Below are 20,241 nucleotides of genomic sequence, written 5' to 3'. Positions count from 1 at the left end.
GATTCTGTGATCAGCCACAGAAATCATGCTGCCAACGCACAGCTAACATCTACCTTTCCAAAAGGTAAAATATTTTTTAAAAGGCTTCAAAGACTCTTGAAGAGAAACTCTTAAAACCTTCCAACTCCATGAGTAAATTGTGTTAGCCCTGATAACCCGAAACACAGGCTCTGCTCAACTGCCTCCAACAAACACCTGCAAAATCCAATCACCAAAGTCAACTTTATATGAGATACTCTATTGTGAAGTGCAGCCGTAGAAATTTTACGTTACCCATAAAATTTACGTGCAGCACATGCACATAAACAGTTGAATTCCATATACAAATAATAGGTCTTCCATGTAACCCCATCCTAGGGATAAAAAGTAAAAATCCTTTAAATAGCTACAACTTGTCATTGGGGGAAAACACGTTTTCCCTCCCGAATGCAATGAAGCCAAGACTTTGCCACAAACAGGATTTTACAAAATCTGTTCAGGAGAAATGTTTTCATCTATTTTTGACACGCAGTCAGTGAGAACCATGTGAGTTGAGAGGCAGGAGCACTGCAGAGTTTTAACAGCAGCCCTGCACCAGAACAATCTACAGGAGGGGACACGCACAGTGTCACACACACGTACCCAAGAACCAGCTGAGCTGAGTAAAGCAAGACAACTCCCAGAGCATTAAATAACCCAGCTGAAGTGATTCTGCCCTGAACAATTCTTTTTGCTGACTAACCTCCTGCTCACAGACACCAGCAGAAATTCCCAGGTGTTCAATCCCCAGCACAAGTGCAGACCTCGCACTCTCCCACCAGACTGAAAAGCAAAGTTTCCCAGGAAATGACTAAACTGTGACAGCCCTGTGATTCAGCACTTGATTCAGGCAGGTAGAGCATTGTCTCTCCTCCAGGAATTATTTGAGCTGTGAGTGCTGATAACGCTCTCCCAGGAGTTGCTTGTCCAGCTCAACGATGAGACATTATACACAAACTCTGCCTGTTCTCGCAGCCTGCACTTTCTACATGGCATAGACAAGTGTGGACAGATGATTTTCCAAATCAAGCCTGGTTTTAGCCCAGGAATACAAACAAAGAGATTAAAATAGAAGTTACTGCAGGTTTTAATCCTGTGCGCGACTCCTGTCGCCCACCTTTTCTTGGCTCTCAGGTGTCAGTATTTAATAATTCTGTTGACTTCAATTTTTAACATAAGCCAAGTGCCACAGGGACTCCTTGCTGGTAACTCTCCTCCCATCCTGACTCCGCAGCAACACCGTGTCCAGCCATACCAAAAGGCAGTTTGGATACACAGCCCGGTTCAATCCAGCCGGACCTGAAGTTACTTTTCCTAATCAAATCCTAGATTCTTGAGTAAGATGCAAGAAGAGGAGAAGAAAGAAGAGCAATTATTGCCCAATCTAGTGATCAAACACACCTGCTCACACCAAGGATTCAGCAACTCTGACCTGCCCTTAAACAGAGCACAGAAACGAACCCAGTTGGCACCTCACCCTGCGCAGTAATTATGTATTTCCAGATGGGATAATGCTATTCCAAGTCACAGTGCGATGAGGTTGGTGATTATGCATGATGAAACAAAGAAAGAGAACTTGATGGAGGCATTAGCACTTACAAAATCCCTCCTCAAACAAAACCCAACTAAAAATTGAACCGACCAAGTACAGTGAAAAATCAACCGCAAGAATGAATCTTCCAAAAATCGAGAGGTGAGATACATATCCCACACCCCTCCTGCCCTGGTTTTCCTAAAGAGCCAGTACCAAGAGTGTGTTCATAAGGACATTACTCCCTTTCCATAGAAAATGCAGCAGAGAAAGTGGAGGCTGCTCAAGAGAACAAAATACGTTGTTTCTCCCAAAGCGCTGAAATCTGAAACAGAATCCCTAGTCACTGCACTCCCAAGAGCTCACTCGAGGACAGTCACTATTAAACAGCATTAGTCACCAGAGCAGGATCCCACTACTTAAAGGCAAAGCAATACAATTATTAAACTTTTACCAGCCTCCAATTAGTGTGCGACACCTGTAATTTGACTGGCGGAGAATCCCACCAAATTCCCGACGCGTTCCTGACGGAGGCAGCAGCAGCAGCAGCTCTGGGAGCAGCACAGAGCCAGGCTTGGGTTTCCTACTCATTCCCTTCAAGCCTGACTAGTGGGAACCAAAACACCTTGTTCAATACCCTTGAACCTGCTCTGCACACCCCCATCCCAACACGATTCTGTATCCCTGGGAACGGGAGGCTGCCCCACGGAGCGGGTACAGCTCCTCCATGCAGACACCAGGCCAGCTTTCCTGCGCTCAACAGTACAACCCATTCAAGTCGCCTACAAGCCTGGGAAAGCAGACTTAAATAGACAGAGCAGAAGAAAAATGTCCTGCGCAGCATGGCATGAGCAGCAGATTCCAGGCCCTGCGCTCAGTCCGGGCTGTGTGAAGCTTTCAGTTGTGTTTACATCAGCATCCACGGCTCCTCAAAGAATGGCACTGCTAAGGAAACCCTGTTGGCACATCACCAGCAGGGCTAAGAAACCCCATTATCCTGTCAGCTGCAATGCTCTTTACAAGAAGGATCACGCGAGGAGCAACTTCTGTTCAGGGCTCTTTGGGCAGAGTCAACGTCTGCTCCAGCAGCGCTTTGTTCCTGCTGCGGAGCAGGATGTGGCAAGATCCTTCTCATGTGAAAGCCTTTAAGCTGCGTGGAAGATCAAAATAATGAGCCAAACTCAGCAGCAAAGAGAACCCTCCAAGCTCAGCCCAACAACCCAGCTGCACTTTGCAAACCCACCCCAAAGTCACTGAACTCAGCTACTTCAGCGGAGAATACACTTTTCTCCCAGCACGCCCACTCCTCCTAATTAATAAAGCACATTAATAGTTCTTCAAAAAGAATGACGTTCAGTTTTTGGTGCAAAGTGGCCTTTTTAAGTAGAAAAAACATCCTTTTACCATGAAGAGAAGGAACAGTCAATTTACTGCCCTCGTTACACAGGATATTGTGCTATCACCCTGATATTTCTGTTGTTCCAATCACCAACATCCTCACACATGGAATTTTCCTGCCTTCTGTCAGTACATCACTGCTGTCAAAACGTATCTTCACAAAACAGGGAGGTCATATATCCCCTCCACACTGACACCAGTGGACCTTGAACCAAAATAAACAGGCCTGAAAGTAAGAAAGATCTTACTCACCAGCCATCTCCAAATCCACAACTACTTCTGATAGAGAATTTTCCTCCCGTTGCCTCTCTGAGGGTGCAATATCTCCTCTTCCAATTTAAATAAACTGATTTCTCAAATGTCTCGCTTGTAGAAGGAAGGAAGTATGGAGAAATCAGCAGGATTATTTAAGAACACACAGTCAGCAACTTGACAAAAACTAAAAGAACACAAACGAAAGGGGCTCTCATGTGCTGAAAGGCAACCAGACCTGCCCTCATGTCCTGCACTGCTCACTTGACCAGCATGTCTTGAACTTGGAAAAGAAGGAACTATTTATGTCTAGTGACAGGGAAAAGTTCCATGGTGTATTTGCACTAACAAGGTGCAACCTCTCCAAGATTATTGTAAAAACGGGTCCAAAATGATGAAATATTTATATAAACTTCTAACCCCATAACAGCAGTATAAATAAGCAGATTTCAGCCCTAACCAAGTGAAAGCTGGACACTGGCACCAAAACACTGCTTGGCACTGCTTGGGATGCACAAGTCCAGTATCAGGGCCTTCTGTGCACAAAGTGAGGGGGAAAACACCCAGGGATGGAGGAGCTGAGGGTTTGTTTGGAAGCTGCTCCTGCCCACAGAGCAGAGCTGAGGAAATCCGTGTTCCCCACTGCAGAGTGACAACACAGCCTGGTTTCCATGGGCAAGGAAAGTATTGCTTGGATGGGACACAGCACTTGTTTGGCTGGGCTCAAACTGGGGAAAAGTAAGAACTGCTGGTTCTATTTTCTGGTTAAGATTATGGGGAAGTTGAACAAGAACAAGATGAGCTTCTTAAAAGTATTTCAGTAATAAATCAAAACAAATAAACCCTACTTCCACACCATAAGCGAATCCAAATGCTCTCTCCAGTTGTCCTCACATACACTACCACAGCAAGCAGCCTGACAAATCTGCTAAAAGCCTTAAGAAGCCTAAATTAAATATTCATACTCTGAAAATGATGAAGCCAGCACAAAACCTCGAGTCTCTTTTGCCACTCTGGCTCTGTGTAGCCCAGAGCAAGAGATGAAAGATTCCCTGCAATCTGGGATGCCGAGCTGGAATCTCCATGAAGGAGAAGGACACTGCTAGCTCTGCCTTCAGGAGTTCAGGGTTGAGTTTGCCACTTGGGGATTTTCCTGAGATGCTCCCTTACCTCTCTGTTACCTAATAGAGAACTATCCCCATTTCCTCCAATTTAGGGATCACTGGTTGGTCAGGTTTTAATAACAACCTGAAAAGATTTGTCGAAATCTTCTAAAAAATCTTTTAATTGAATGATGACATCAATTACTTAATTTTAATGAGAGTGAGATCATATTTTAATTTTCCATTCTGCATTAAATTTCAAGCAAAGGTGACTGTGCAGTTTCTCTCAGCAATAGCCAATGTCCCTCCAAGCTGGAAGCAGAATTACTTTCAATAACAAACTAAACTTGATTGCCTTATTTCCCATTAGTGCTTAATTCTACAGAATTATCTTGGGTTTATTACTATGCAAAAAGACACGTAAATCCTCCAACTTACTCGTCGAAAACAGAAGCCCAACTTTGAACTCTCTGGTTCTCACAATAGGAAAAAAATCCTGCCAGCTAAATTCTCTCTAGGCATGGACAGCGCAGAATTTAATACACAACTCTAAAATGCCCAAGAAAAACCCCAAACCTACCAAAAAATGAGACAAAACGAATGCATGACCTGAAAAAACAAGGTAAGAATTGCAGAGGGTGTGAAATTAGACTTGTCAGTCATTTGTGGGGATCCTGAGGTCTTCACATCATCCCCGATGAAAAAGGCAGGATGGAGGCCACGGATGGACACAGGTGCACTGGGCAAAGCTGCTGCTTCAGCTTCACACGGTGACCCTGGCAGAGTTACTGGACATCTATGGCCCAATTCCACCTCTGCTTAGGCTGGTAAGGAAGGCAGGGACTTTCCAGGCCTCTCCCTCTCAATCTCTGCAGGAGCCCCACCTCTTCTAAACCTGGAAATCCTACAGAACACTGTGGGTTGCCCATCTAAGGATCATCCTAAACCTGGAAATCCTACAGAACACTGTGGGTTGCCCATCTAAGGATCATCCTAAACCTGGAAATCCTACAGAACACTATGGGTTGCCCATCTAAGGATCATCCTAAACCTGGAAATCCTACAGAACACTGTGGGTTGCCCATCTAAGGATCATCCTAATTGCAGTCTTGCTCCACTGACCTACAACCCATTCCAGCATCCGTGCTCTCTGTCTTGCTCCAGTCTATTCCACACCATTCCTCATCTCTGGAAGTGCTCAGTCTGGACGGGGCTTGGAGCAAGCAGGGAGACTGGAAGGTGTCCCTGTCCATGGCAGCAGGGTGGAATGAGATGAGCTTTAAGGTCCCTTCCAACCCAAACCATTCCATGATTCCAGAGATGAGTTCACTTCCTACCTGGTCTCCCAACCTCACTTTAATACGAGTTCCTCCACCACAGCCTATGTGACCTTTCCAGCCTCACCGCTGAAGAGATGAAAATTCAACATTCCCTTTTATTCCTGCTAGAAATGACAACATAAAAAGTACTTGGACAGGAACCATCTGTTCCTGTGCCTAATGGAGCCATAATCACTGGATAACAACCATTCCACAGAACATTCCACTGTTTATAAAACCAGGGTGTCAATGTAATAATATTAATGGGGAGCTGCTTGTGTCTTTTGGATAAAATATGATATTCACAGCAGGCTTTGCTTTCAGCTACAAACACCATGGCCTTTTACAGCAAAGCAAAGCACCACAGACAGCACTCACAACTAGGGGGTGGAGGGGCAGGAAGGGCTAAGGATGTGTTGACAGTAATAATTTAAGATGAGGTATTCTGCCAAGAAAGAGAAACTAAAGGATTAACGTCCAAATAGAAAATCTGCAATTAAGCAAAAACCTCTGAAAGAGAAGGACTGCGGACACGGCTCTGTGTTGGATCGTTGCCCTCCAATTTGCTCTCCAAGACTTCTCTGCTGACTCCATGTGTTTCACAGGAGTAAAATTCATGCCACGCCACGTAACAGTCTCTCAAGAGAAATGATGATGTTTGGGAAATAAAACAACCACTTCTCTCCAACATCTCTTGCACAACAGGATTATTTCTTTCTTAGCACTGGGATTCTACAAGCACAACACAGAACTGTATAAAAAACACAGAAATAAAATTAATTCCTTGGAGAATCCCAGCTGAGACGTTCCTACTGAACACAGCACAGACCTGCAGTGACAACCAGTCTGAGCATCCACAGAAACACCTGCAGGCTGTAGTACCTCCGATTTACCCAGGAAACTCTGGAGAGCTGTTTCCTCTAGCCCTAATCCTGCTGGAGGAAGACACAACAAAATTCCTCCTGGGGCCGCCAGGTCACACATGGGCAGCCCCCAACTCCATGAAAATCCACAACCACACAGAAGCCACAAACGCAGGATGTGCTCACAACCCAACACCGTGCTCGCCGTTCTCTGAAGTGAGACCTGAACCAGTTACACTGTGCACAGGCAGGATTGAATATTTCATGTTAAAAGCTCTAAAAGGAGGAACAAAAAAAGCCCTGGCCCAGAAGTGCTGCCTGTCAAAATCAACCGCTCAACTGACAGACAGTGCTGTACCCAGCAGTGCTGAGAAGCCTGGCATGACAGCCATAAATCACTCCAAAATCTTCTTTTCATGCAGAGGAAAAGGAAGGGTAAAGATCCGAACATGAAAACTTGCCCATTTTTAATTTGCTTGGTTGCACTTGTTTAAAATTGACATTTATTTTGATACCTGAGTTTGCCTTTCCTTTATATTTCTGCATGCAGCAAGCTGAGAATGAGGAATTTATCACATGGAGACACCAGGACATCCTAGAGGCACCTTCCCCAGAGCTAAGGAGCCTGACCACTGGAGACGTGTCCTACCCTGAGAGCAGGGGGAGGTCACACGCGGGCCCCAGACGTTCCGTAAGGGACCGGTTCCGTGGGGTTCTTGTGCAGAAGATCCTTCCCCGTGGCCTGGTTTCAATGGACGGGGTCAGTGCTCTCCTGACAGACCCACAGGTGGAAAATCCTGAGAATTCAGCACAAGATCTTCAAATTCAAACACAAACAGGGCCTCGAGAGCTAATGGACGCTGACATGCAGAAGTGTGTGATCGCTTCCAAGCAGCTGCCTTCACCTCCCTCCCAGAGAGGCCAAGGAAGGCCCTGGGGATGTACCAGTGCCTCAAAGGACGCAGGTTTCCTTTAGTCTTTAACAAAGGCTTGGAGCAATTGGCACATTGCCCAGCCTTGCTGCCTTCTTCCTCTTCAGATATGCTTCCATCCACAGATAACACGGGGCAGCTTTGAATTCGCACCCTGCACAATCAGAGGGAAAGGACAGCACAGGAAACCCAAGTCAGCTTTTCCCCTCGGCGGGGGAACTCCCTGGAACAGCCAGCACAGTCCTTTTCATTGACATGCCCAACACAGTGTCACAGGAGACAGCAGACAACGTGCTCAGAGCTCCACCATTAACTGGTTTAGTGAGTTAAGACACAGATCTGCCTGCAACTGCTTGGGGCAGAATGTGCTGAGGGAGCAGAAATGCACCTTTCAACTAGGAATCCATGAAACAGCTTCAAACGATCTCTTTGAATGGTGGAAACAATCCAACGACTGCAAGCTTACCCCAATGTGACAGTACCTCTTGGGGACTTCTTGTCACACTTCACCCACAGAAAACTATTCTGAAATAGCTCTTGCTGACAGCAGAATCATAGAAAAACCAGCTCTGACATTTCCCAGGTCTCTCTATTTCGCTAGTTCCTCTCCTCCCTTTCTTGGTCTATTTTACAGACTCCTCTCACGGCATCCAGGATTCCACTGCAATACTGTGAATTTCTTTGTGCCTGTGAGGTCCTGCACCCAAACCCTGGAGCAGCTGTACCAGCGCAGCCCCAAGGTTGTCACTTTGCAGGGTGGGAGCACCAGAAAGCCACGCACACGCTCCCAGCCGCACCAGGGTCAGATCCTCCATAACCTGAAGCCAAACTCAACTCTCAGAGAAGATTTTCTCCTTCCCCAGTTCTCCAGCCAACTCTCTCCTTTTATCCTTCTGCCCAAATCATTGCGTCTCTGCTGGAAGAGGAGCCTGCAGTGCCGTACAACACCTCTGTGTTCACACTGTTTCACCTGGTCTGTCACTTCAAACATTCCCAGGAAGGTCTTCCATCATTTTAAACAAGAAAACATAACAATCACTTTTCTAGGAGAAGAGGCCAAGTTCTGGCATCCTGGAGAACTTCTATGACCATCATCCCCTTATCTTGTGTCTCCCTCCCTTGTGCTTTGCTGAATCCAATTAAATATCTGGAAGGTGAGAAAGAGAAAATGTCACCTTTGCCACAGACTCAATGTCAATGAGTGTGAGCCTCCATAAATGCATCCCTGAGAGCTGCCAGTACACGAACCTTGATTTCCATTTGTCTTTTCCCATCGGGTTCAACACCAGGAATCACCTTCACATGCCACAGGGAAGTGAAGGAGTTGAACACCATCAGCTGTCCCACTGCACAGCAACAGCTGGGAAGGATCCCTCCAGGAACGGGATTCCTGCAGGGAAGGATGATGGCAGGGAAGTGTGTATAGGACAAATCTCTGCAGCTCTCTGGAGCCAGAGGATCCCATTTCCTGGGACAAAGCCCAAAGGAGAGCAGGCAGTACAGGAGAACAGTGCAAAGCAAATGGAACGTGTTTGGACAAGAAGCAAAATCCAAACTTTGACCTCTGGTACTAATCCCTCGGAATCAGCAACAGCCACGGGTAACAAGGGAGATTTTAGGCCCCTCTGTACAGGAGCTACAACAGAAGAACTGGAATCGGAGGAGGCAGGGAGGAGAAAGGTCCAAATTGTCTTTTTTTTCTTAAAGTCACACCTGGAAAAATGGCTTTTTTCAGATTTATTAAAAATCAGCTTATCCACCATGAAAGAGAGGAGACCATGAGGTGAGTAATTACTCCCTAAGACACAGGACAGGAATCACAGGAACATCAGGTATGACTTTGCTGGATCCAAATGCTTTTCCTTTCAGCTTCCATGCTACAACCAGCTACTTCTGAAAGTGTTTTACCAAAGCTCTGTCCAATGAACAAGAATTTGATACACAAAAGGCAAAGGCTAATTACATCTTCCTGTTTGCTCTTCTTGCCAGACATTTTTTTTGGAGGCCTACTGCAAAAAGAACTGCCTTGAAAGCCTTCCAAGGCAACACCAGCTCCAGGGTTATAGATTTTTCTGATTTTGGGGAAATAGGAGAGCAAATTAACTCATGTCTCTGTGCTTCTGGTCAAAATGACTAAAAAAAAATGTTCCCAAGTCCTTAACACAAATGGCAACTGGCCCTACAAAATTTTTACATGCTGCAATTTTAAAACAGGACTTAACAAGCAAAGTGTATCAAACACAGGAATAACTACACAGAAATGTTTGCTCAAGGTTTCTAGGTGTGGCTGCAGCCAAGACATAATAGGATTATTTATATCTGACTCATTTGCTTTGCCTTCATCCACAATTCTCCCTATTTGGGACTCAGTAATTGACTTCTTTCTGCACCATGTGACTTTTTAAAATCAGGACATTTTCAAGGAGGACTTGAAAATTTAAAGCAGAGAGGAAAAACCCCACAAATACAGTGGGGGTTTATATCACGTTCAACCAAACCTGACCATCACCATCATGGAGAAACTTCCTGAACATGCAGCACAGTGAGACATCCACTCGCTGGTAATCAGCCTGCACATGTCACGGTGTGAGTGACAACATCCCCTCAGCCACAGAGGGTCCTGTGATGTCCCCTGCTCTGTGTCCGAGCTGCTCACCTCACCCTGTGCATCTCCCCCCTGCTTCCTGCCTGGGAACTCAAAATAACAATACTTCCCCCTTTTCACTGCAGCAACTTCCAATCCCAAATTGCGTAAGAACAGAGGTTTTCATTCCAGTTACAATAAGAATTGTTCTTTTTTTAATCCACAAGGGATCACTTAAAGTTTCTGCCCTAAGAATAAACACAGGGCTCAGTCTCAAAAAACATTTACACGAGTACTTGGCCATTCAGAGAGCTCCTTCTTGTAACACAAGGGGCTTCAGTCTCGTGTTCAGTATTTTGTCAGGATTGACACAAAAGCCTAAAAAAACGGTCTCAAAATAATTTATAATTTGGTTACCTACAAATTCTTTCACTGCTCATGAAACCCAAACGCAGTAAAAGGTTTGGTATTTTCTAAAGAAATACAGCTTAGATTCCGAAAAGCTTCAGCCCGTGCCCTCTCCAGTTTGCCAAAGTTCACGGCTTTCCGCGGAGCTGCGGCACCTGAGCTCCCCGAGATGGAAAGAGTGAGGTGCTAAGAGGTGAGAGCAGCCTGAGCCAACGCTGCTGCCAAGGGCTTGGTTATGAAACCTGGGATGCAGCTCTTGAGGACACACCACAGAACAGAGATGCTTTTCTCCAGCCTGGACATGCAGCACAGAGCTATCTGAAGTGAACTTCTCCCCTTCCTCATCACACACCACGAGCAGCCCCGCAAACGCCATCAGGACCTTGCTCCAACCACCCCACGGGACACACAGCAATCTCCTGAATGCCAGAAGTGGAACACCTTTAATAGGCATTTTCCACTTGTATTCAATTAAGGGGGGAAAAAAGGCAGCACAGTTTAATAACTGCAGATCTGTTTATTCTCTACGAGGATCAGGGACTTTTATCTCCCGCTCCGATCACCTGACTCCCTGACTCCGCTCTCCACCACAGGGTGAATAATCACAGCCTGGAATTTGCCATGTCACTTCCCAGCTCCTTGGAGGAACTCTCCTTGTCCTCACCCCAGTGACAATGCACATTGTGAGCAGGAATGTCAGAGCAGGAATGGCCAGCGCTCGCCTTCCTCACACCACGGCCCAGAGTGACCTTGTACAACTGTTAACTCTGCTCTTACCTCTTGCTAGAAAGGAAGCACAAAACTTCAAAGCCTCCTTCCCCTCCTCGGGGCTTCTTTTGGCTGGTCAGCTCCTCTCTGGGATCACTGCTTCCAGAGAAGTGCACATTTATAATTACAGGGAAAGTTGATGACAGGGATGCAACCAGCAGGCAAAGAAAGCAGCTGTATCAGGCCATCCCTGACGTACACGTGCTGCTGCTGCTGCTGCTGCTCTCAGGGAGCAGATCACAGCATTTCCAGAAAAGGTGCTTCAAACTGAAATGGCTCCTCGTAGATTAATTAACACCCGAAATGAAGAGCTGATGCATTAAAGGTGCGGGTGGGAACACAGGAAACCCAAAACCTCCTTCAAGCACGTCCTCACCCGACAGCCCTTTCTGGAATCACATACAGGGACAGGGCCTGAAACCACATCCTCCAGCCCTCGACCTTTCCTGCTGTAACATTCCTGCTTTGATCACATCCTTCCAATTTATGGCCAGCCAAATGTCCCATCAGAACTCACTCTGCCTGTACGTTCCAAACCTAGCACTTCCAAAATCTCCCATGGCTTGTCCTACACACACAGCACGTCTGCCTGGTCACCCTTCCCACACCCCACCCAGTCACCCACAGCCCGTCCTGGTGGCAGCTACAGCAGTGGATCGTATGGAAAATTATTAGTGGGAAAACACTTGTTCTGAGCTTCCTGTCACAGCACTGAGCAGCTCGGAAGGAGAGGGGGAAGTGCCACATGTGGATCGATTCCCAATGGAACAGAGAGCTCTGTGTGCCCCATGGAGACGTGGCTACAGTGACAGTGGTGCCTTCCCTCCCTTCCTGACAGGTGGGCTCTGTCAGGTCCCTTCCTCTGGAAAGGAAAGCTCTGTGGGGTGTTCCCCTCTGTGCAGGAGGGGAAGGGATAAAGCAGAACTTCCTCCAAAAGCTACCTGTGCTGCTCTCAGAGAAATGAATTATAAACCTATACTAGAGGAACACCAGTGTTGCTATTCCCAAGTAAATTTCTTAATGCAGTGAGCTAAAATCCAGGAATACAAACACTGACTCATCTTCGCAGTGTACACTTTATCTCCAAGAAAAGGCTGACTTGTCCAGCTCCTTTAGGACTAAGCCACAGGAACAATATCCCTCCGAAGAGCAAAAGACAGGAAAAACATCCCAAACAATTCTTTTCCACCGCTGCACTTTAGACCTGATATTTGACATTAGTCCTGATCCCAGAGGCAAAATGGGAGTGCTCCATGCACTCAGTCACCCAGCTCCCACGGCTACGGCCATCCTAAATGGAATGCATTATTCCTGCATTAAAACATATGTTTTTCAAGGCAGCCAGCCATCCGGCTCTTCCAAGGGAGATTACAGAAGACCTAATTTTATCAGGCAGGGATACAATTCTCCCGGTTGTTTTTGCTCCCTAGGGACATGGAGCTGGTGAAAAGCAGGTTGCCTGACTGCTGGGGAACAATTCCGAGGGGCTCCGTCGCTGATCGCTCAGGCAGTAACTGGAATCCTGGGTCCATAAAGTGTATTAATGGATGCCCTGCAGGCTCTGTGGGCTCCCATCCCTGAGGAATTCAGAGGCCAGGAAGACCTAGTTTGCATCAGCAATTCTCAAGTCAACAAGAATTAGAAAGAGTTTATGTTGGCAGAGAAGTGCTAAAACTTTTAGCTTTTTTGTCTTTCCTTTTCCTTTTTATCAGCTTAAGTTACACTAAGTAAAACAAGGTGTTTGCTCACAGCAAGGAAAGTTATGTTACTATTACATTATTATCTTTGGTATAAACTCAGTGTAACTTAAACTTACGTCCTGCCTATGTTTACTTCAAGCAGTGTTTCACAAACTCTCAGCTTTGAAGTTTGAAAAGAACACAAACTGATGGAGACAGCCATTTTACTCCAAATATCAGGCGAGAGTAACGACCCAGTACATGATTCAAGATGAGAAATACAGGTGTGAGGCTTTCCCCAAGACTTCTCATGAAACGCAATGGGAAAATTCGTGTAGCAGATGGAATGCTGCTGCCTGCAGAGCATCCGTTAGCTATAAATCAATGTTTCCTCAGACATGGTGCAAATAGAAGTCTTCCATTCTAATTAATAGAACGAGACATCCTGGCCTGATGACTCTTCCCTGATTTCACAAGCTCTCCAAAAAAATTTTGTACTGAATCAGCCTCAACAGAGAGAAATGCTTCAATTCCTCTCTCTATGAATCCAGGTCCAAAAAAGCAACTGAGCAACTCATTGAGAGATTCAGGAAATGCTTTTTATAACTGAGACACATGGTTTAAAGAAAACCATTCTAAGAAATTATCTGCACATTGTATTTGAAAGAAATGCAAACAGGAACTCTCCAGCTTCTGCCCATCCCTCGGGAATGCTGACCATGAGTTCACTCTTTGGCTTCTGAAACTTGCCACTGAATAAACACGATAAATCCAGCGAACAGAAAACTTCATGACAAACACTAATCAGAGAGAGGGAATCAGGAAGGAGCAATCACCCTTTCCACAACATCAGCAACGAACCAGAAACACCAGGGGTGCTCCGCGTGCGCTTCCCTGTGGAGCTCCAAGGCTTGCCTGCTTCGCTGCATGTTGGGAAGAGCGGCAGCTCTGTGCAGCTACTCTGCCACCCATCACATTTCCTACTCAATATTTCATGCTACAGGATTTAAAATAGCAAACTGAATATCAGTTATCTAGGACACCACAGCAAACTCCAAATGCGGCTTTAGCGCAGCTGTGCCAGGCCAACAGATCTGGTGAACATTCCCAGCTTGAGCAGGCAGCTGAAATGGCAAATATCTCCCATCCTGGAAGTACTAACAGTCGTAAAATCCAAACTGGGAATCATTGCGACCAGATGTCCCCTCCACCCAGCTCAGGAAACTGGTTCTAACTCCTGCAAAGCTTCACAGAAGCAACCAGGGAGGAGGCGCAGGACTCTTTAAAGCCTCTAATTTCCTCCTCTCCCCAAGGCAAAGGGTCAGAGCTGCAGCTTTTAAAAAGAGCCCCAAACTCAGTCCTCATTTCCTAAGTATACAAGGGACAACACAAAAATATGCACATTCTTTAAGTTTCCTGGTTGTTTTTTATTATTCCAGTCTGGATGCTCCAAAAACCTTCCTCCTCTTCCCCGTGTTTACATGCTTCAATCATGTACCAACAGTAAACCTGACTCCCACTCACTTGAGCCAAAATATTTCTTCCAGTATTTGTGCTTAACTCCCTCTATCCAAACATTAATCACTTAAATCATTCTGCTTTGACCATCTGCAGAGCAGAAATCTGTGATCATCTTGTGGACCTTCTGTTTGCTGCACTGGTGACAGATCTGGTACTTTGCTCCTCTTGGTCATGACTGGAGCTTTTCCTGTGACACAGACATTGCATGGAATCCATGTGCTCCGTGCTTACATTGCTTTTTCCTGGGCTGTGAAGCTAAAGAAAATACAATTTCATCCACAGTGAAAGCAGATGAGGGATCCTTACTGGGATCTTTGTAGAGCCGACCAAGGCTGGATGATCCCTGGGTGAGCACAGCCAGCTCCCTGTGATGGCTCCAGGAGGGTTTCAGGCCTTTCCAAGCTCTCAAACTGCACCTGCACTGGCTGCACGCAGAGAAGTGTGTCAAAGCCCTGCACAGATTTCTCAGCAGATTTGGGACCCATCTGCTGCCAGTCCTGCAGGTAAATTAAGGAAGCAACATTAAAGCTTTCCCAGTGCTGGTTTTGCCTAATGCAAGACTTGTGGGTGAGATGCTGCATAAATGCACAAAAACCACCTGTAAGTCCTGTTAGCTACAGGCTGATCAGATCTAACTTGCTTATGTTTATAAAGCTCTTCTTCGACCTTTTCTGTGCTTTGCCCACAGTTCCTTTCTGAGTGGGGGAAGAAACTGAAGTGAAACCTTTCTGCTCACTCAGCACAATCCATAGAGCCAGTCCCTACTCAGACAATTACTTCCTTTGCCTCTGTAATTTAAATTCTGTGCTTCAGCTGCTTAATCTATAAAAAAGGTCCTCACCTACTTCGACAGGCGCCTGGCAATCAAAGATTGCAACCTGAAACACACAATTTTTAAAAGATCAGAGAAATACCCTGATTCCGTAAGAAATTTTCAAGCCAAACAAAATAAAGACTCTACCCACTCGCTTGAGTCAACATGTTTTCTTCCAGTAAGGTTCTATCCTATTTGGCTGGCCTTCAGTCCTGAGTTTCCACCCTTTTGCTGATACTCCTTTTTCCATACATGCCACCATCCTTCTGTTTCTTCAGCTTCTGAAAATCCTCACACAAAGCTTTGCTCTGCAGACAGAGCCTCGGTTCTCCAGTGAGAGACAATCAGCTTTAAAAGGAACAAACCCAGGTGCACGGAACCATTCACAGAAACACCCACCCAGAATCATAAACCAGGCAGCAAATGTGTGTTTAGGTAGAAAAGTAAACAGAAACCAGCTCCTCCTGCCCACTAGGCAGGAGGGAGGAGTGGTAACCCTGTCACAGAACCCAGAAGTGGCTGAAATGAGATCCAAGGCCTGAGCTGCTCACAGGAGCTCCTCGTTACTAAGAGGTGGAATTCCCCTGCCCTTCCCTGGACATTCAGACATCTCCAGCTGGAGTTCTCTCCACTGACACCCCTTTACTAGTTAAAAACTCCAGGCAAGACAGAAACCGCAGTGCCACAAACCCCAGCAGCCAAATAAGCTCTTTATGTGGGTGTTTAACCCCTGCAGAGCCAGGCTGGGCCCCGCAGTGGGGCTGGCAGGAGGCTGCCCTGCTGCCACAGCCAGAGCTCTCACCTCCAGGAGAACACACCTCCCCACACAGGCAGCACAACAGTCACCTAACGTGCCCTGTGTGAAACAAATCCTCCGAACGTGCTTAATTAGAGCCTTTGGATCTGGACATTCCAGAGTTTCCCAGCTCCATTAACGGCTGGGACGATGTGAGAGGAGCTGCTGGAATGTTTCACCCAAGGTGTAAAAACACCCAGACATCCCCAAGCCCAGTGGCGAAGTGCTTTAATATTAACGTTTTCCACCGAATATGGGATGAATTCAGGCGTTTACCTTGTTCTCTGCACCTTTCAGCACACACTGAGAACATTCTAAGGAACAGCATCATGTGGCGGAGCCAAAGTCACCTTCGCTCAGCGCTGCAGCTCAGCCCAAAGGTGAGACTGAGCTCCCGCACTCACAGCGGTGTGAAAACGAGGGGGAAAGTCTTCTTTAAAGTTAATATCCCTGGCACTTTCACTCATCAAACAGAAACAGATGTAAATACAAAGGCAGCCCTTCCCATCATTAGTGATGCACAATGTGGGTGTTACTGACAGATGAAGAAAAGCACCAGAAAGAAAAATATCCCAAAAGTGAGAAAAGAAGGAAAACATGAGTAATGAGCAGTTTCCAGATTTCCCACAGCTCCATGACCCAATTCTCAGCTGATACATAGTTACTGTTACTTGAACATTCTTTCCTCAGAGGTATCAACACCGATCCCTTCTGCGGGGGAACGCGAGGTCTCCCTAAGTGGAGATCCAGGTATAAACGCTCATCACACCGACAGAAGACACTGAATTCTTGTGCACGCTTCGAAATGAATGAGCTGGTCTCAAATCCATCGCCAAGGCCCAGTACAGTACAGTAAGATGCAACTTCTGCTGATTAATGAGCGATTAATGTTTCCTGAAACACGTCCCACTACTTCTCGGAGACGTTTTCCCTGCGCTCAGGGATGGGATGGCTGCTACTTCCGCACTGACCACAAGGCTCAGTAAGGAATAATCCAAAGGTATAATTAGTCCTGTTGCTCTGTCTGCACAGATTGTTCCTTAAGAAACTCTCATGGCTCATCATTGCAAACTCTGATTTCTATTTCCAGCATACATTAAAGTAATCCTGCTCCACTTTGCATCCTGCTCGCTGACGCAGCACCTTTCACAACCACAACGCCAGATAAGGTTTTATTACTATATTTGCCCCCGTTTTGTTGTGAATTCTCTACTCTGCGGTGGTTAGTAGTAGCAAATGCCTGGATAAAACTCACAGCAAGGCTCAGCACACGAGTGTTTGTGCTCCCAGCCCGCGGAGCCAGGTACTTCCCACTGTCCATCAAGGACAGAGCCATCTCCAGCTCAGCGGGCAGGGACCCTGGGCCACTCCCGGTAGCTGCACCTCCTCTCCTCTCCCAAAAACGAGGTGTTCCTACGCAAAAAAGCCTGACAGAAATGTTCATGCAGTCCACAGCCAAGCCCAGAGACAAACGAAGCTGCAACAAGGGGGTGGGAAAAAAAAGGATCAAGTGTTCTTATCTGAGCAACAACTGAGCAGTTGCACATGGAGCCCTGCTGCCATTTTTAATAAAATGCTTCTATTCAATATTGTTTACCGTCAACAGCCCATGGTTATATTCAGCTGAACAATGCACACACAGGCCCCAAAATCCCTCTGCTTAAGCCTCAAACTAGGGCGTATTTTTCAAGAACTCCACAATGACATTACCTCACTGCCTCACTCCCCCTTCCCACAGCTCAGTTATCTCAGCAACAACATCCCCTGAAATATGTTCCCAAGAGCTTGGGGACACAGTCACCCAAAATTCTCTGTACTCGTGGGTTTTTTGACGGAAGAAGTGATTTGCACAAACAAATCCTCGATATGCACATTAAGAAATCCAAGTATTAAACCCACAAAGGGGCAGTGGATTTAAAATTCAGAGAATTACTTACATAACCCACAAAACTTCACTCTGTAGCACCGAAGTTGAAGCTATTGGAGCAGCTTGTTAAAGATTAGTGGGATGTCACAGCAGCCAGTCCAGCAACAGAGCTCATTTCTTTTTAAGTTTGCAGTACAATCTATCACAGGGTCAAACCGTAACGGGCTTTCAGTGCCACAAGAAACAAACTTCAGAAAATCCAAGCAACAGCTTAAAACATTCAACAAATTCTTTAAAAAACCTATTTAATGTTACATTTCAAGCAACACCACCGTTCCTCAATTCTTTGTTACCACGGAGCCCCCGAAACCAAACACCAGGTAAAGTTTTATCACTTTAGTTAAATGTCTGCAGAAAGTATATCTGAGAAAGAGTTAACAAAACCCCCAACCAGCCAACATCAAGGCTTTAGCTACAACCCAGCTGTGTTAGGAAAGCAGTGCCATGGCCTTTTCTGCTGGCAAAGCCCTGAGTGCCGATGTGGGCAGCGGGGCCTGACAGCCCCCAGCTCACCCCTGGGAGTGAATTCCTGATCTCCAAAGAGTCAATAAGTCTCTTTTATGCACTATGGGCTCTGGGATAAACAGAGCAAGGAAAGATGTGCCTGCAACTTGATTTTTCTTAATTTTTAATGCTAAGAGAGACACTGATAATCCTTGTAGGGTCCCTTGCAACTCAGGATATTCCGATTCTCTGGTTATTCCAGCCATTCAGTAAACCCTCCTGAGAAGCCACTGATTTTTTGGCATCAAGTTCCGTACCCTGATGGAGGGAGGAAAATTAAAATTATGCAAATCTGAGCTACCTGCACTGCAACCTTCTCCCTCCGCCTCAGCTTCATCCCTCGCCCTCCGGCTTCACAAGGGAGATTCACAACAAAGCTGTACCGAGAGCAGCATTTTAAACGCTGGGGAACAAAGACAAACCCATGCAAAAAAGGAAACAACAGTTAAAAAAAAAAAAAGGCAGCAAAAAGCGCATGCTCTGAACCGATTATGGCAAAAGAACTTATTCAGAAAGTGGGAAGAACAGAGGGTTTGTCTTCATTATTGTGCCCAAAGTTCCTGCGACTCCCCCGCCCCAGAACTGGCTGTCCCGGGGTCTCTCACTCCCACTCCGCATCCTCAGCTTGGGAGCTACGGAGAAGAGGCCACAAGGAAAAAAACGCTCCCGAGAGGGGGCTGCAGGTCACTCACCCCCGACAGGTGAAGGCCCCTCCGGGGTCGCACCGGGGATCCCCGGGCTCAGTCGGGGGTCCCCCCGCACAGATGATGCTCCCAGCGCTCCTTCCGCTCCGACAGAACCCCAGCCCGGGCCGGGCCCTTCCTTCCTCCCCCGGTCCTCTCAGACAGACCCCGGAGCCTCGTTCATCCCACCCCCGCCACTCCCGAGCCCCCCTCGCACCCCTCGGCGCCGCCACCCCCGGCCCCTCACACGGAGGCTCCGCGGCGCCCCGCGGGCAGGGCCGGCCCGGCCGGGCTCCCGGCGCTCCTCGCTCACCTTCCGAGAGCTCCAGCTCCAGCTCGGCCAGCTGCTCGCGGACCTCGCGGGGCAGCGAGGACACGGCCGCGGGCTCGGCCATGGCGGCGGGAGGGGCTCCGGGCGCGGGTCCGGCGGGGGCTCAGCGGCCGCGGGGCGCGGGGGGAGCGGGAGCGGCCGCAGCCTCCGCCATGGCTGAGCCCGGCGCCGCCGGCACGTGACCGCGCGGCGCGCGCGCCCCGAGCCCCGGTGCGCCCCCGCGCGGCCCCGCCCCGCGCGGCAGCGGCCGCGCTCCCGAGCCTGGGCTCGCTCCCGCTCCCCGCTCCCGGACCCGGTTCTGCTCCCGATCCTCGCTCCCGATCCCCGCTCCCGGACCCGGTTCTGCTCCCGATCCCCACTCCCGATCCCCGCTCCCGGACCCGGTTCTGCTCCCGATCCCCGCTCCCGGACCCAGTTCTGCTCCCGATCCCCGCTCCTGGCCCTGGGCTCGCTCCCGATCCCCGCTCCTGGACCCGGTTCTGCTCCCGATCCCCACTCCCGATCCCCGCTCCCGGACCCAGTTCTGCTCCCGATCCCCGCTCCCGGCCCTGGGCTCGCTCCCGATCCCCGCTCCCGGCCCTGGGCTCGCTCCCGATCCCCGCTCCCGGACCCGGTTCTGCTCCCGATCCCCGCTCCCGGCCCTGGGCTCGCTCCCGATCCCCGCTCCCGGACCCGGTTCTGCTCCCGATCCCCGCTCCCGATCCCCGCTCCCGGGCCCGGTTCTGCTCCCGATCCTCGCTCCCGGACCCCGTCCCTCGTTCTGCTCCCGGACCCCGTCCCTGGGCCCGCTCCCGCTCCCCGCTCCCGGCC

The 20,241-nt window shown here is 48.0% G+C and overlaps 1 protein-coding gene across 4 annotated transcripts in view; it reads right to left on the bottom strand.

Moving 5' to 3' along the window:
- The window catches only part of DIP2B (disco interacting protein 2 homolog B), a 62,400-nt gene extending 42,859 nt beyond the window's left edge, over positions 1 to 19,541 (bottom strand). For 2 of the 4 annotated variants that reach the window (XM_032093838.1, XM_032093839.1), the window contains exon 1: positions 19,414 to 19,541. In XM_032093838.1, the coding sequence (XP_031949729.1) occupies positions 19,414 to 19,495 (82 nt within the window). In that variant the 5' untranslated portion in view covers positions 19,496 to 19,541. Of the gene's footprint in view, positions 1 to 3,199; positions 3,222 to 19,413 lie in introns of those variants that run through there. The other 2 variants (XM_032093841.1, XM_032093840.1) reach the window with 2 other exon arrangements.
- Positions 19,542 to 20,241: the final 700 nt, after the last annotated feature.

The sequence above is a fragment of the Corvus moneduloides genome, chromosome 30 (genome assembly GCF_009650955.1).
Source record: "Corvus moneduloides isolate bCorMon1 chromosome 30, bCorMon1.pri, whole genome shotgun sequence".
NCBI classification, from domain to species: domain Eukaryota; kingdom Metazoa; phylum Chordata; class Aves; order Passeriformes; family Corvidae; genus Corvus; species Corvus moneduloides.
This window is presented reverse-complemented; position numbering and strand designations above follow the sequence as displayed.